The following is a 15,746-nucleotide window of genomic DNA, read 5'->3' on the forward strand; positions in this document are numbered from 1 at the left end:
CCCCCACCCTTCTCTGAGCTCTGTCTCTCTTGCTAGAGGTCTCCCTCTGAGTGGGGTCCTGCCTGGCTGCCGACCTTCAGGTAGTTCATAGGCTGTGGTGCAGCCCGTTTGGAGGCCTACAGTCCTGAGTTGGGTGCCTGGTGGGGGCCGCCCCTCCCCCATCTGAGCTCCTCCCTTGCTGCCCCTCAGGTGCCAGCCGCCTGGGCTCTCCTCCAGCGTCCAGCGCCCTGGACATCTCATCTCTGGCCCTGTCTACCCTTCTGCTTCTGTCCCTGAGAATGTAAAACACTTCTTTTTCTTTTCCTATCATGTTAAGGGCTGAGGGTCCAGGGGAAGCAGAGGTGAATCCAAAGGCCCACCCTCCTCACTTGCTCTCTCCATCACCTGGGTCTTGGGAGCGTCCTAGTAATTCCAGACCATGCTTTGATCATAGTTTCAGCATTCCCTTCTCGCTCCACCTTTTACCCAAACAGCCTGCAGCTGGTGAGACTAAGGAAGCTGACTTGCCCTCCCAGCTCCCACACCAGGCACATGGACGGACCTGGAGCCACCAGGGCCCGGCTCCTCGGCTTTTGGCCTCTGTGGCTGCTGCTCTGAGAATTCATCTTCCTTTGTAGATACCCTTTGGTATAAAAAAGGCCAGCCTGCAGGTGTTTGTTGTTTACAAACAGGCATCGTCTGCAGTCGGTGCACACACACACACACACACACACACGTGCACTTTGAATCTGCTGCTCTTCTGCCCTTAGAACTGCCACCAGCCTTCCAAGGAAACTCAAAATGCTTGCTGTCATTTCACTCCTGTGGCATCGTTTCAGCCCAGGCCTCTGACCTGGCTGTGTGCTCGCCTGGGTGCAGATGGCTCTGGGATCGGTGTGCCTGGGGACCTCGCAGGGCGACAGCAGGTCTGGGGTCGGGTGACATTTAGGGTGCAGTCCCGTCCACCGGCCAGGCTTGACCTGACTCCCTTTGGGGTGGATCAGGCATCCCCCCCCTTCCCCTGGTAGGTCTCCTGAGCCAGGATGGGCTTAAATAAACAAGCTCCCCACCCACCATGGGAGGAACCTTGGCTTTACCCTAAGGTGGCTACATGCTGTGGTCACACACCCTAACCCCAGATTCAGCCCTTGGAAAATGCCTGAACCCCTGGTCTGAGATCAGGATCGGGTGTCAGCCCCCAGGCTTTGGACCCTCCTCAGGGTGGTCTCTGGGTCTGGGGTGGGCAGCTTCCTGCCCCAGGAGTGGCGTCAGGAGCTCATGTTTAGGTCAAGGTCATGGATGTTAAGAGGAGTGATTAGATGGCAACTTGATGGCCTGTCCTCCCCTGGCCCTTGGGATTCAGCGCCCTCGGGGAATTGAGTGAAATCCACAGAAATGCCCGGATACGTACCCTCCAGGGCACAGTTGGGGATTGTGGTCTACAGGGATAAAGATGCCCTTCCTTTTTGTTCCCCTGAGAATGTTTCTGGAAAAGAAATGTAAGGAATGCGCAAGCTCAGTCAGTGCTGAAAAGGAAATAGAACTTCATATGTTTGGTAAAGAGACTGTACTTTTTTTTTTTTTTTTTTTTGGCCATGTGGCACGGCATGCGGGATCTTATTTCCCCAACCTGGGAACGAACCCGGGCCTGCTGCAATGGAAGCACAGAGTCCTAACCACTGGACCACCAGGGAAGTCCTGAGAGTGTACTTTTTAACAGTGTTTTATTGAACTGGCTCTGTGCTGTGTCCTTAGCTATGTGACAGCCTGCAGATCCCCATTCTGTAGCATAGGGAGGGTGCCTAGCTTCCTCAGGGTCACACAGTGCTGAGGCGCCTCCCGCATGTGTCAGAGCCAAGGGCTTGTGCCCTTTTCACGGTCGGCCCCCAGAGGCCCCGAGTGTGTCTTGCCATGGCTGCCCCAGGAGGTGTGCCTGGAAGTCAGAGATGGAGAGGATGTGGAAGTCACGGTGTGCCCACAGGTCATGACCTTGAATTAATATTTCACGGCTCGGGGAAGATGAGATTATTTCATATCACTGAGAGGAGTGACGTCCTGTTTTATTGCCCAAGTTCAAAGTATCTTGGCCCAGTAGCTGGTAGGGAAGAAGGCCAGGCCCGTTGGGCTCCACAGACTATGGCCTGTTCACCCAGCCCTCGGTAGTGGTGTCCTGCCCGGAGTCCCCTTCGGTGGAGACCTGGCCGCCTACTGCTGGGTTCTGCTTTCCAGACCAGCCTGGGGGTGTTCATGTGTACAGGCCTGGCCGCGAGGTTGTCCCTCTTCTTTGCTCTCCTTGCTCTGCTGAAGGACCTTCTCTGGACAGGGCTGTCGTTTATTCTCCCCAGGCACCTGCATCAGTCAGGGGCCCTGACCATGGAGGCCCTGCAGGACCCTCCCCCAGACCCTGTGGAGGGCATGGAAGAGGACATTGCTGACAAGGTAGGCCCTGGATGGATGGCAGGGCCGGAGGGCCACGTGTGGACAACTCAGCGGCCTCAGGCGCAGGCCCCCAGTGGGTGTGTTGAGTGAGGTGCGCAGAGGACACAGTGGGAGGTGGTGATGGCGCCGGCAGGGCTGCGCCGTCCACCAGCCCTGATGATCTCTGGCGGGTTTCCTCGGGTTGGCAGCTGCGGGGTGAACAGGAGAGGTGTCACGTTGTCCACGGAGAGATGCCGGCCAGGGAGGCGGGAGGGCCCGCAGCCTGCAGTGATCCTAGAGCCAGGACGGTGGAATCGGCCACTCCTGAGAGGTTGCTGGGGCAGGGCAGCCTCCCTGTGGCCAAGGCCCTGGGGCTCCAGGACCAGCTCCAGGAAGTGCAGGGGCAGGGTGGCCACAGACACCCCCCCCCACCTTCTCTCCCACCTCCTTCTGTCCCCCTCGCCCACCTCACCCTGCCCCCCGCCTCCTGGACCTCTTCAGCACCTCCAGCATCTCAGCTCTGCAGAGCCCTCCCCAGCTCTCCGGTCTGGCCGTCATGCCTCCCACCACCGCCTGGTGAGCGTGTCTGGCTCCAAACCCCGGGCCTTTCTGTCACTCGAGTCCCCAGTGTGAGCCGCCTCTGTGGGCTGTGTCTGGCGGAGCAGTGGCCCTGCCTGCGGCCCCTCAGCTCCTTTGCCTTTGAGGGTCGAGGGCACCACGTGCTCCCCCGTCCTCACTGGTGCCCATAGGGCTGCGCTGCCTCGTTCACAGGGCGTCTCCAGCCTGGTGGGCATGGCCTCCAGGACAGTCTGCGTGGGGCACACACTCTCCCACCCCCTTGATTCTCAAGCCACCATCTTGCTCCCCAGGTTGTCTTCCTGGAGAAGCGAGTGTCGGAGCTGGAAAAGGACACAGCTGCCAACGGGGAGCAGCACAGCCGGCTGAGGCAGGAGAACCTCCAGCTGGTGCACAGGTGAGCGCAGGCCTCTTAGTGCCTGTGGGATGTGATCCGCCCCCTGGTCGTTCTCCTCCCTTCAGGTTCTCTGAGCACCACCCTCCATTCAGCTGCTGGATGGTGTGGGGTGAGCAAGGCTCCTGCTGAGGGCTCTCCCCAGAGGAAAGGGCGAGGGAGGGACCTCTCAGGAGAAGCCGGGGCCAACACCCGGCCTGCAGACTGCCCGGCTGGGATTCCCGTCTGGGGGTGTCTGGCGTGTGCCCCGCTTCCAAGACCTGTCCTGACCAAAGGTGCGCCCCCCACCCCACGCAGGCTTGCTTCATCTCCGCATCTCCTGGACAAGGAAACCAAGGCAGCAAGTCGGGGCTCTGGGGTGGGGCCAGTGCCTCCAGAGCTCCCTGTGCTCGGGTACTTGACCCACCCTTGAAGCATGGGGTCCTCATGGGGCGTAGCAGTGCGACCGAGCCCCACGTGGGAGCCGCGAGCTCTGAGTTAGAAATAACAGCCGTGTGGAAGTCGGTGTAAGGAGGGAGCAGGTGCTTCCCCATCTCCTGTTTTGCAGACTTTTCACAGCACGTGGTGTGGTTTTCGGTGTTGGGAAGCTGGTCACGCTGTGTACCTCACCCCAGTTTGCAGCACTTCTCCTGCAGAGGACAAGGGACTTGGCCTGTGTGCAGCCAGAGCCTTGGGGTCACAGACCCCTTTCAAGAGGTCCAGAGGCTGGGAGCACGGCATGTGTTCTGGGCGAAGCCTGGCCCTGCCGAACCCTCTGCAGCCCCAGGCTCTTCACCCTCCGAGCACTTGTACCAGCGCTGGACACGGGCCCCGAGGCTCTGGGGGACGCTGGCCTCCTGTTGTGGCTTCTCCTGGGCGAGATGGGCCTTCATGACCTGTCCTCCTGCTCTTGGAGGCTGGGAACCGGGATGTGCCATGCTGTCCTGGGCGCCTCGCCCACTGCTATAACAGAGCAGCAGAAGCACGTTCTCCTGTGTGGTCGAGACCCTGGCTCGGGGGCCACCTGCTTTCCTGCCCTGCTTTCCTGCTGCAGAGCCAGAGGTGGGGTCGGCCCTGCTTATGCGAGGGCTGGGGCTCCAGTGCTGCGTCTGCAGGACGTTCCTTACTCCCTCCCTGTCCTTGTCCAGGGAGATCTGGATGGGCCACCAGACTCCTTTCTCCAGCTGACTGGAGGTTCATCTCATCCAATGGGCACTTATCAGTTATCCACGTTTGTGGTGGAAAGTCCACACTCTGTGCCCTGCCCGGCCACCCAGCCCCAGGGCCTGTCATATCCACTTCCTGGGGCCGTTTCTGCCAGTGTTTGCCTAAGTTCCCCTCAAGCACACACTCCTGCCGCTGCTGCTTGGCGTTTCCCAGCCGCACTGACCCGCCGCACTGCTCTCCTTTCCTTCCATCCTAGGAGTTCCACCTGCTTTCTCCACATCTGGTTTCTTATTCTCCAGATCCTGCATTTCTTCTTTGCTTACTCGCTTTCTGAGCAGATGCCTTACTCGCAGCATAGGAGCCAGGCTTCCTAAGGCCTCACGTGTCTGAAAACGGGGTTGTGTCGTGTCCCCCCTCCACCCCCACCATCGATAGTGTGGCTGAGTCTGGGATCCCGCTGGGAGCTGGGTCCCTGGAAGCCGGCTCCGCTGCCGTCTGTCCCGTCTGTGACCAAGGCCCTGGCACCGCTGGGCTCACTGCTCTGTGGGGTCCTGTTCTCTCCCAGCGCTGTGAGGGTCTCTTGTTTCCTGTGCTGAGGGCACGTGGTTTCCAGCCTTTAAATCTGGAAAGCGTGTCTCTCAGAGTTTCTTCCATTTTCTTGTCTGTCTGAACTTCTGTTAATCAGATATCAGACCTTATGGACCTTCCTTCTCATTTTCTTTACTTCCTTATTCTCTAACTTTCTCATTATTCTTTTTTTCTGTGTAATAATCTTTGGTTTTCTCCTTCAGTTATTCTATTGAATTTAAAATTTTGTCGTGTCGTAGTTTTAATGGCTAAGAGTTACTTCTGTTACCCATTCCTTCTGCGACAGCTGCTCCTGTTTCGTGGACATGGTGTCTCAGGCCTCTGAGGGTGATAGTTACAGGGCTTCTGTGGTGTTTCCCACATGATGTGTGTCTCCTTCAGGTCGTTTTTTCTGTTTGCTTTGGCCACTTTGTATTAAGAGCTTTCCTGTGATGTCTGGTGGTCTTTGGCTGTCTGTTCACTCTTGGGTGCGAAGCACCAAAAAGCAGATGAGAAACCCTGTGTGGACGGGCAGCTTGGAGGCATGGGCTCCGGCCGTCCGCAGGCAGGGCCCAGAGCCCTTCTCTGTGGTTTGGTCCGTTCCTGTCTCCTGCACTTGGGAGTGGTGGTCTGGGAAGAGGCCAGGGTCAGGGTCCCCATGTGTACCTTCCTTCTGTCCCCATGTTCTTGCTATACCTGCCTTCGAGTCTGCCATGGCTGACCTGGGTGGGGTGGGTCTGTACTCCATGTCTCCAGCCTGGTATCAGTATCAGTGCAAGGTGCCCTGGGGCCAGGCACCTGGTGGGCTTGTGCCCGGGAGGGTCTCCTGCCCACACCCAGCGAGCAGGAGGCAACTGTGGGTGCAGGCCAGGATGGGGGTAATTCCCCCTGGGAATGATGGGGACTGTCCTTGCCGTCAAGACTGTGCCGTGGTCTGAAGGCCAGTCACCCTCTGTGAGGTGAAGGGTGTTTGGGGGGATACATGTCCTGCTTCAGAACTGCCCTTGACTAGAGCTGTGGGCCATTGGGGGACGTCTCAGTGCCTTCCTGTCCCCGCTCTGGGCAGGGCCGCTCTCTCCAGCTCTGGGCTCAGCATCTCAGGACGGTTTCTCCCCTCCCCCTCTGCCTTGCAGAGCCAATGCCCTGGAGGAGCAGCTCAAGGAGCAGGAGCTGAGAGCCTGCGAGATGGTCCTGGAGGAGACACGCAAGCAGAAGGAGCTCCTGTGCAAGATGGAGCGAGAGAAGAGCATCGAGATCGAGAACCTGCAGGCCAGGTCGGGGAGAGGGGGGACGGGGGACCCGCGGGCCAGGTTGGGGAGAGGGGGACGGGGGACCAGCAGGTCAGGTGGGGGAGAGGGGGACGGGGGACCCGCAGGTCAGGTGCGGGAGAGGGCTGATGAGAAATGCAGCTGGGCTCTCACCACAACAGCTGGCCACCCCAGGAGGGCACGATACCTAGGAACAAATTTGATTTTATGAACAGTGGAAAAACCTTTATGAAGAAAACTAAAAAACTCTACTGAAGGCCACAAAGTATTTGAAGGCAAAGACTGACACTACCTGGATGTCACTTTCTCTAATCTTTCTCCAGTGGATGCTGCACCATTCAAAATCAAAGTCAAACTCTTTTTTAAGGCAACTTGAGAAAATTACCCCTATGCTCCCCTGAAGGCATAAGCCTTAGATAAGTCAGGAAAAGGGGAGCATACTCTGTGCAGACACCCCACAAAGGCACAGGAGTGGACCAGGAACTCAGGCTGGGGGCGTCCACTCACGGTGACACGTGGATGTCAAACGTTGTTTGTCAAAGAAAACCAGCAGAGAACCTAGATGTCCACAAGTTAACAGTCACCTGGAGGTTCCTGCTCATCCTCCCTCTGCAGAGCTCGCTCCTGGGTGGGTAGTGACGGGGAGGCGGGTATTTCACAGTCTTCTTAACTGAATGGGCACCACTCTCAGCCTTCATCGTGCAGCCATTTTACCCTTGTGAATGACAACTCTAGGCTCTTTAGCATGTGTTTACCTCCAGCTCTTAAAGCTGGAAAATACATTTTGACACATTTTCAACAGTGGGAGGTGGCAGGAGGGACTGCACACAGAGCTGTGCTGGGGTCTTCCTGGACGGGAGGCCTCCCCGGGGGCTGGCCTGCCGTGTCATCTCCCGGGAAAGCCTTCTTCCTGGGCCTCGGCACAGTGCCATCCAGTGGACCTGCAGGCCACAGCCTCTCCGTGGGGCCCTGTCCACCGGGCTATGGGTGCCTAGGGGCGGGCCGTCCTGCCTCCCGTGTCTGCCAGCACCAGAGCCTGCACGGCAGGGGGCATCCTGCTGGCTGAGTGGGACATCCTGCTGGCCGAGTGGGACAGCAGCTGCAGGAGCCCGAGGTGGACAGGGCCTCATGAGGCCCTCACAGAGCAAGATGGGACTCGGGGTCACCGCTGCCTGCTCTTTGCACCTCAGTTAGCAGCTCCATGTGCCTGGACCCTGGTGGCCTCCCTCAGCTCCCTGGGGTTCTTGCGGGGGTGAGGACAGCGGGGCCATGGAAGGAACTGGGGATTCTTGGAGAAGGGCTGGGTCTGTGGCTGGGACAGAGGAAAACCGGCAGAGCCTGGGGTGCCAGGAAGCAGGGAGGTGCTTGAACAGAAGCACACGCAGACGATGGTATGTCATGGCTCCCAGTGGGCATAGCTGGGGCACAGTAGGAACCGCCATCCAGAGTGTAACCCAACGTGGACTCCTGCAAAGGAGACCAAATAACACACAGACGTGTCCGCTTGGGGGTCCCTGGAGCGTGGACTGGACCCCATGACTGGCCTCCAGACAACAGAGAAGGAACGGGAAAAGGAGAACTTGACAGAGGAGACACCTGGCAGACACACCCCAACCAGGCGACCCAGGTCAACGTCACCCATGATGCGAAGGGCACCTCTCCTCTGTGGGATTCTCCCCAAACCCACAACCTGTCCAGTCACGAGAAGACACCAGACAAACCCAGTCTGAGGGACATTTTACCAAATACATGACCAGACCTGCTCAGAACTGTCAAGGTCATGAAGAGCCCAGGAAGTCCAGAGATTGCTGCAGACCAGAGGGGACAGAGGAGCCATGACGGCTAATGCGGTGCGGGGACACCAGACGGGAAGGAGCGCTGGTGGGAAAGCTGTGTTGAGTCCATGGGTTGGTCATTTGCATTTCCAGCGTGGGTGTGATGAACGCCACGATGGTGAGCAGATGCCTGGAGAAGCCGAAAGGGGCTCAGGGTCCGTGGAACTCACTCTGTGTCTGCAGCTTCTCTGTAAACCGGAGGTGTGTGGAGACACCATCCTGGCTTATAAGAAGCTTTGGCCCAGGGCCCTTGTGTGGGTGCGTGTGGTGGCCGGGGGACAGCTCTGCGGGTCCCAGCCTTGTTCTTGTGACCCAGGCTGCAGCAGCTGGACGAGGAGAACAGTGAGCTGAGGTCCTGCATGCCCTGCCTGAAGGCCAGCATCGAGCGCTTGGAGGAGGTAAGCTGCCGGCCAGACTCTCCCCGCCCTCCGCCCCAGGTGACTTTGGGCCATCGGGACCTGAGACAGGTTCTCCAAAGCAGGGCAGCCGCACTGTCGGCCGATGGGCCTGTGGGGGTGTGGCTGCAGGCCAGGAAGCTGTGCTGCTCGAGAGCAGGCTGGTGGCCCCGGGGGTGAGGGAGCCAGGACACACTGGGCCTGGCCGTCCCTTTCCTGGAAGATGCGCGACCCTGCCTGGCTTCCCGGCATCCTTGGGCCTGAAGAGTCACGCATAGATTAACACCTGGTTTGAATCTAGGATGATGTCCTTGAGGGGCTGACTTCAGCTTGACCCCTTGTGCCCCGTGGTCCCCTCCCCACCCGGGGACCCCTGGGCAACTCTGCACCCTGAGGACATCTGAGAGCACTTGGGCTCTGGCCTCCTCCCAGAAACAGTCCCGGGCGCCTCGCAGGCCCACCTGCCACGTGTTGGGCGCAGACAGCTGAGGAGAGCTGCATGGATGGGCGGCAGACAGGCATGTCTCCGGCAACTGTTTCGTTCTTGCAGGAGAAGCAGAAGCTGCTAGATGAGATTGAGGAGCTGTCTCTACGGCTCAGTGAGGAACAGGAGAACAGGAGGAAGCTGGGGGACAGGCTGAGCCACGAGAGGCACCAGTTCCAGAGGGACAAGGAGGCGACCCAGGAGGTGAGCACAGAGCCCCGGGGTTCCCCCCCCCATTGGCGTTCAGACCACCCCAGAGGTCCTGAAGCCAAGCTGAGCCAACCCCCGCTGCTGCAGCTGATCGAGGACCTGCGCAAGCAGCTGGAGCATCTGCAGCTCTTCAAGCTGGAGGCCGAGCAGAGGAGGGGCCGCAGCAGCAGCGCAGGCCTGCAGGAGTACAACAGCCGCACGCGCGAGAGTGAGCTGGAGCAGGAAGTCCGGAGGCTGAAGCAGGTGCGGGCTGGGCTCACGCTTCTGGGGGTCGACATGGGGGTGTGCGTGGGGGCCGGTGCCCGAGTTGGTGGTCCTGCCTCGGCCCAGAAGTGACACCCTGTGTCCCCCAGGACAACCGCAGCCTGAAGGAGCAGAATGACGAGCTCAACGGGCAGATCATCAACCTGAGCATCCAGGGCGCCAAGAACCTCTTCTCCACGGCCTTCTCTGAGTCTCTGGCCGCAGAGATCAGCTCTGTCTCCCGCGACGAGGTAACGCCCCGCCCCGTCCCCTGCGGGCGTCCGCAGTCTGGGCACCTGGCACCGACCCCTAGCTCCTCCCACAGCTCATGGATGCCATCCAGAAGCAGGAGGAGATCAACTTCCGCCTGCAGGACTACATCGACAGGATCATCGTGGCCATCATGGAGACCAACCCATCCATCCTGGAGGTCAAGTAATGCCACTCAGCGGGGCTCCAGCACAGCACACACGCAGCTGAGACCGAGGTCCCTCACCCACCATGGAGCACACAGCTGGGCAGGGCAGGGCAGGGGAGGAGGGATGCTGGGACCGGAGCCTGCGGTGGCTCTGGCCTCTCGCTATGCCCTCCTTTCTGCAGAGAATGAGGGACAGTCTCTCAGGCTGGGGTGAACCCCTCTGTGACCTCTCCCACGCTTCCTGCCTTGTCAGGGAAAAAAGGAATGAAATGGGTCCCCGCCGGGGGTGCTACTCCCTGTGCCCGCCAGGCACCCTAACCTGGTGCCATCCAAGTCTCAGCCACTCCTGGATGGCATAGAAGCCCCAGGACCCTGGCACCAGACATGGTGGGGCAGGGGGAGGACAAGCAGGAGAGGCCAGTGTGTGTCAGGGTCTGGCCAGGAGCTGTAGGGCCGCCCCCCCCCCCCAGCTTTCCTGGAGCTGCTCAGGCTGGCACCCAACCAGAAGGGGCCCCTTGGTCCAGCTTCAGGCCCAGGGGCCTCTAGGCCACAGGTCTGTGCTCACGGCCAGCCACTCGTTGCAGTAACTCTGGGCGCTGACGCTCCTGTGACTTGAGAGTCATGGCGTGGAATGTGCTGTCTGTATCGGGTGGGTGTTGCTGTTCCCCTCTGACCCTGGGGGTTCAGGCAGGGCTGTGGCTCCCAGGGGTGTGTCCTCTCCTCCCTGTGCGGATCTCCGCTGGCCCGAGGAAACCAAACGTCTGGAACCAGTTTCCTCTGGGAGTTTGAGGTCTTTAGGAGTCGTCCTGTCTCCACAAGGTGCACTTTGCAGGAGGCTGGGGCGGGCAGGCTCTCACAAGTACACAGTTCAAGGCCTTCCTGGTGGCTTGGGGGCTCCTTCAAGGAAGCCCCTGCCCGGCACTTGCACTGCCAGGAGCAGCAGCATCACCCACAGGGGCTGCTGGGCCTGCCCCCCGAGCCTGAGCGCCAGCCAGGAGCCTCCGGGTGCTCCCAGGTGGGCCAAGACCCTGCACACAGGCGGGCCACCGTTGTGTGCGAGCGCATACGTGAGGGTGTGTGTGTGCGTGCGTGCGTGAGCAAGCGTGTGTGTGGCTCTGTGTCCCTCCACCCTCCACGTGGCCCACCTTCTACACTAAGATTTAAGACGTTGCCTCGTATTGTATATTTTGGGGAAAGCTTTGGGTGTAAATCAATGTAAACTTGGAGGAGAGATTTTTCTATCGTGTAGAGTAGGTATTTTTTATAGATTGAAGGTTGATCAATTTTTTAATACTTCTAAGAGAGAAAACTATCTGTGTATACACATGAAATATATATATGTACGATAATAAACACTGGAACTCTGCTCCCCGCCCAGCTGTGACCCGCCACACAGACTGGGTCTGTTTCTGTGAACACAAGCTGCTCTGAGACCTTCACGCAGACGCCGGGCACTGGCTGGCACGCTGACCCTGTTTTCACCCCCTCGAGAAGGATTTCCAGGCTGAGCAACAGTGGCCTGGATGATGTAGGAGCACGAGGCCGGGGGACCCAGCACCGATGAAAGTTGGTGCTGCATGTGAGGGGGCTGACGGGCGGGCCAGGAGCTCCCCATGGTGTCATCTGGGCTTGGACAGCAGGAGGCCTTCTGGTCCAGCCAACCCCTCTCAGAGGCAGCAGGATTCCCCCTCCTGTCTGGGCCCACAGGGGAGTCCAACTGGGGATGCTCCTGGGGTGGGGCGACGTGGTGGGGCCCCAGGGCCATGTGTTCATGGTAGGACACAGCCCCCAAGTGCAGCCTGGCTGCTGACATGGTGCTGAGGGCCAGCCAGGCCTAAGTGGGTAGGGGCAGACACAGTACCCAAAGGAAGACACAGGAAAGGCAAAGGCACCATGGGATTGGGCAGGAAAGGCTTGGCATGGAAGCCAGGGAAGGAGAACTCAGGTGCCACTGCAGTCATGGGGATGCCACCAAGGAGCTTCTAAGGGTGAGTGACCAAATCTGACTTGAAGGGGGGCTGTTAGCTAAAAGTCCCCCAAACTTGACTCCCTGGCCTAGGCATGTCCCACCTCCTAGCACGGAGCTACCTGTGTACCAGACACAGATGGAGAAACTGGGTCCCCACCCGACCACCCAGTGGGGCAGAGAAGGGTTTGAGCCCAGGTCTGCTCCCCACTCAGCCCCCGGGTGATGACAGGTTGGCCTGGCCTGCAGCAAGCAGGGCCCCCAAGGCCTTGTCCTCAGCTGGGGGTGTGGCATTAAGACACTCTGAGGGTCACCAGGAGCCTTGGGTGCTGTGTGAGTAGCACCGAAGGGGCAATTGGAGGGTGTGGATGTGTCGCAGGAGTTCCTGCCTGGAGCCGGCATCCCTGCCAGGATTCGGGGGAGGGCCTGGAGAGGATGCAGGCCCCCAACCATGCTCCTGCGGCTCAGAGGGGGTAGCTCCTCAGAGTCAATACATACATCATCAAGTTCATTAGCGGGGGGCTTCCCTGGTGGCGCAGTGGTTGAGAGTCTGCCTGCCGATGCAGGGGACACGGGTTCGTGCCCCGGTCCTGGAAGATCCCACATGCCGCGGAGCGGCTGGGCCCGTGAGCCATGGCCGCTGAGCTTGCACGTCCGGAGCCTGTGCTCCAGAACAGGAGAGGCCACAACAGTGAGAGGCCCGTGTACTGCAAAAAAAAAAAAAAAAAAAAAAAAAAAAAAAAGTTCATTAGTGGTCTGGGACTTGTGCCTGGCCACCCCCAGGGCCCAGTGCTTGCCAGGTGCAACCAGTGGGCCACGTGGCCAGGGCAGCCAGGGAGGGCAGCATTGTGGTGGGGCCTGGGGTGCGGGCTTCACCCCCAGACTCTTGGTGGAGTTGCACAAGGGGGCCGGCTCAGCACTGGGGGTACCGGGGTGCTCCAGCAGGTTCAGGAGGTCAGTGGGGGCCTGGAAGGGCCTTGTCCCTAGCCTTGCTGCACTGGGGACATCTCTGCTGACCTGGGAGGAGGCCAGTGCCTCTGCTTTGACACCGGGTGATGGCCCGGGTCTGTCCGTCGGGAGCTTGAAGGGCCCGTCTCTGCCTAGGAGAAGCTGGGTGTGGGGAGAGGCCTTTCCATCAGGTGAAGCCAAAACCAGGAAGGAGCTCCTCCCCGTACCCCACTGAGGCCCGCCAACCCGTTCCATTTCCACTCTCAAACGTGGGGGCCTGTCTGCAGTCCAGCTGGTCCCACCAGCCAAGGCTGAGATCCTTGCCCTGGTCCTGCAGGGGTCCCAGCCCTACTAGAGACAGAGCCCCCTTGGGACAAGGTGGGGTGGGAGAACACATGACAAAAACCCATTGTAAATGGAAATGGCAGTGCCTCGCTGCTGCACAGGAAGAGCTTCCTGGAGAGCCCAGGCAGGTGGCCCAGGCGGAGTGTGCCCAGAGGGTGCTGGAGGGGACCGCGGAGTACACATGAGGCCACTGTCAAAAGTGCATCTCTCCCGTGTGGGGAGCCCCCACCCCCAGCCCCAAAGCAGATCCTGTCTCAAGTCAGCTCCTCCCCCACGTTGCTAGAGCCCCGGCTTCACCCTTCAAGGTCTTGGCCAAAGAGCACAGAGCAAGACTGCCCCTCCCCTGGAAGCAGACTGCTGGCAGGTGGCTGCACAGCTGGCCCCAGCCCCTGGTTCCTCGTGCCCCACATGTACTGCCCGGGTCCTTGGCTCAGCCTGCTCCAGCCTGTCCACACTAAAGGAAGGGGTGCCCGCCTTCGCCCCCAGCCCTGTGGCACCAGCGCCTGTCACTCCACCTGCTGGTGGTTCAGAGACCAGGAGATGGAGGCCCTGTGAGGGCATCTCACAAAGCAGGTGATTACGGGTCGTTATGTAAAACCTGCCAGAGCACAGGTGTGTCCTGTCCTCAGCCGCCTGCTGGCCTCAGCTCCCACATGCCTGTCACACCACGGAGGGTCCCTGTGCCCTCATCTCCATAGAATCTCCACTCCTTGAGAGCATTTGTTCACTGCTGTGTCCCAAAGCTGCGAAAAGCACGAGTGAGACCTGCACAGGGACACTTGAACTAATGCCGCCCCCCACCCCCTCTCCCCTCTGGGTGGCCATCTCCTGAAGGTCACTTATCTTCTGCTTTATAGTTACTTAAAATTTACACCTATGTGACTGAGAACATTTAAGATGATCACAGGTTGACCGTACAGATGCGTCCCTGGTCTCGCTGCTCTGGTCCTCTTGCTGCCCCTGCACATGAAACCTGTTCCTTCCAGTTCCCTCCTGGGACAGTCTTGAAGAATCCTCCTGAGGCCCTCTTCTGGTGACTGGGCTCTCTCCCTATGACAGCAGGCCTTGGCCCCTTACTGGGGAGAGCTGGGATGCTCCTGCTCTCTCCCCACCCCCACGTAGGGACTGGCTCTGCAAAACCCTGCAGTGAACTGGCAGGAACCTCAGCTATCAGGTCACCAGCCTCAACTTCGGCTGTTTTTCTTGTTGGGAGGTTATAGGGCTGTGGACACCGGTTCTGGCCCAATCACCCCAGGCAGTGCAGACGGAAGAGGGCTGGGAAGGAAAGGGACTTGTGGTCACTGAGCCACCACTAGGAGTCGGCCCTTGACTCCATCCTCTAGTGATTCTGCAGCCAGCAGGCCTTGGTCAGAGGCCTGTCATTGTCACCTTCGTGCAGGTAAGGAAGCTGGAAGTGGGCTGAGTCCCCAGAGGCACTCAGGAAGCAGCTCTGTCTCGGCTGTCTGAGCCCAAGCACCTATGATTGGGACGTGGGTGTCCTGGCTGCAGCACCTGGAGAATAAGATGGAGGTTTTCCAGGAGCATTCAGCGCTGTCCCTGAAGGTCCTACTGGCTGGACGCTGGAGCAAACATTACCTAACCTCCCCTTGCAAAACTCCACTCCATCTGGAGGCAGAATTGGACCACAACCACTCTCCTTAAATCTGTCTTAGCTTAGGGGCCTTGCTTCCGTGTCTCCTGCATGGGCCGTGCCTTCTCAGGATCCCCACGCGCCCCTGAATACCAGGGTCCCTGGAGCTCCGACCTCAGCATCCCCGCTCCCCGCTGTGGCTTCTCCCTGCTTCGGTTGTGCCTGGTAAACCGCTGACACCAAAGCGCTTTCAGCAGATCCTGCTGCCTCCACAGCCTCTAGGCGACAGAGGGACCTCCGGCTGCCCAAAGGACAGCGAGCGGCCGCCCCTGAGGAGGCTCTTTGCGAATGGGGGCGGATTCTGCTCAGAGGCCCCCCGCTCACCACACCGGCTTCCTTCCTGCCAGGCGCCGGACTGCGCCTCCCTCCGTCCTCCCAGCGGCGCGGGGTGCTGGTTTCCCCGGTGGCCGAGGAGAAACAGGGGCTCAGACAAGCAACGTGCTCAAGTCACACTGAGTGGCACGGCCTTGGGTCAGCCCAGGTCGGTCCCAGCGAACCGGAGCTTCGGACCATGAAGCCTTTGCGGGGACCCGAGGAAGCAGACAAGCCCAGAAGGACCCCGTAAGGGAGGTGGCGGGTCTGCGGACACCGCAGACCTCAGGGGCCCGAGAGAGGTCAGCAGCCGCTGCCCGCGCCTACCTGCACGGCAACCGGAAGCGCCGTGACCGGGGAGGGCTGGGGGTCCCGCCCCTTCCTCCAAGCGGGGCGTTCTGGGAGTTGTAGTCCCGGTCCCGTCGGGGCCTCCTTCAGCACGCAGCGCCGCCCGGGACCGGGCTCGGCCACCTCCCTGGGCGCCCCGGGAAGTGGGAGAGCGCCAGTAGAGGCGGCTACTGGCCATCGCCCCGGACTCCGCCTCCCGGCCTGCCTCGCGCGCCGCGCCGCCTTGTGGGAGTGGTAGTCCGG

The 15,746-nt window shown here is 60.0% G+C and overlaps 1 protein-coding gene across 6 annotated transcripts in view; it reads left to right on the forward strand.

Moving 5' to 3' along the window:
• The window catches only part of RAB11FIP3 (RAB11 family interacting protein 3), a 77,834-nt gene extending 66,535 nt beyond the window's left edge, over positions 1-11,299 (forward strand). For 3 of the 6 annotated variants that reach the window (XM_060031370.1, XM_060031376.1, XM_060031375.1), the window contains 8 exons: positions 2,325-2,418; positions 3,267-3,370; positions 6,214-6,354; positions 8,500-8,581; positions 9,129-9,266; positions 9,360-9,515; positions 9,626-9,766; positions 9,841-11,299. In XM_060031370.1, the coding sequence (XP_059887353.1) occupies positions 2,325-2,418; positions 3,267-3,370; positions 6,214-6,354; positions 8,500-8,581; positions 9,129-9,266; positions 9,360-9,515; positions 9,626-9,766; positions 9,841-9,954 (970 nt within the window). In that variant the 3' untranslated portion in view covers positions 9,955-11,299. Of the gene's footprint in view, positions 1-2,324; positions 2,419-3,266; positions 3,371-6,213; positions 6,355-8,499; positions 8,582-9,128; positions 9,516-9,625; positions 9,767-9,840 lie in introns of all 6 variants that reach the window. The other 3 variants (XM_060031371.1, XM_060031372.1, XM_060031373.1) reach the window with 1 other exon arrangement.
• Positions 11,300-15,746: the final 4,447 nt, after the last annotated feature.

The sequence above is a fragment of the Delphinus delphis genome, chromosome 15, assembly GCF_949987515.2.
Source record: "Delphinus delphis chromosome 15, mDelDel1.2, whole genome shotgun sequence".
Taxonomy (NCBI): Eukaryota; Metazoa; Chordata; class Mammalia; order Artiodactyla; family Delphinidae; genus Delphinus; species Delphinus delphis.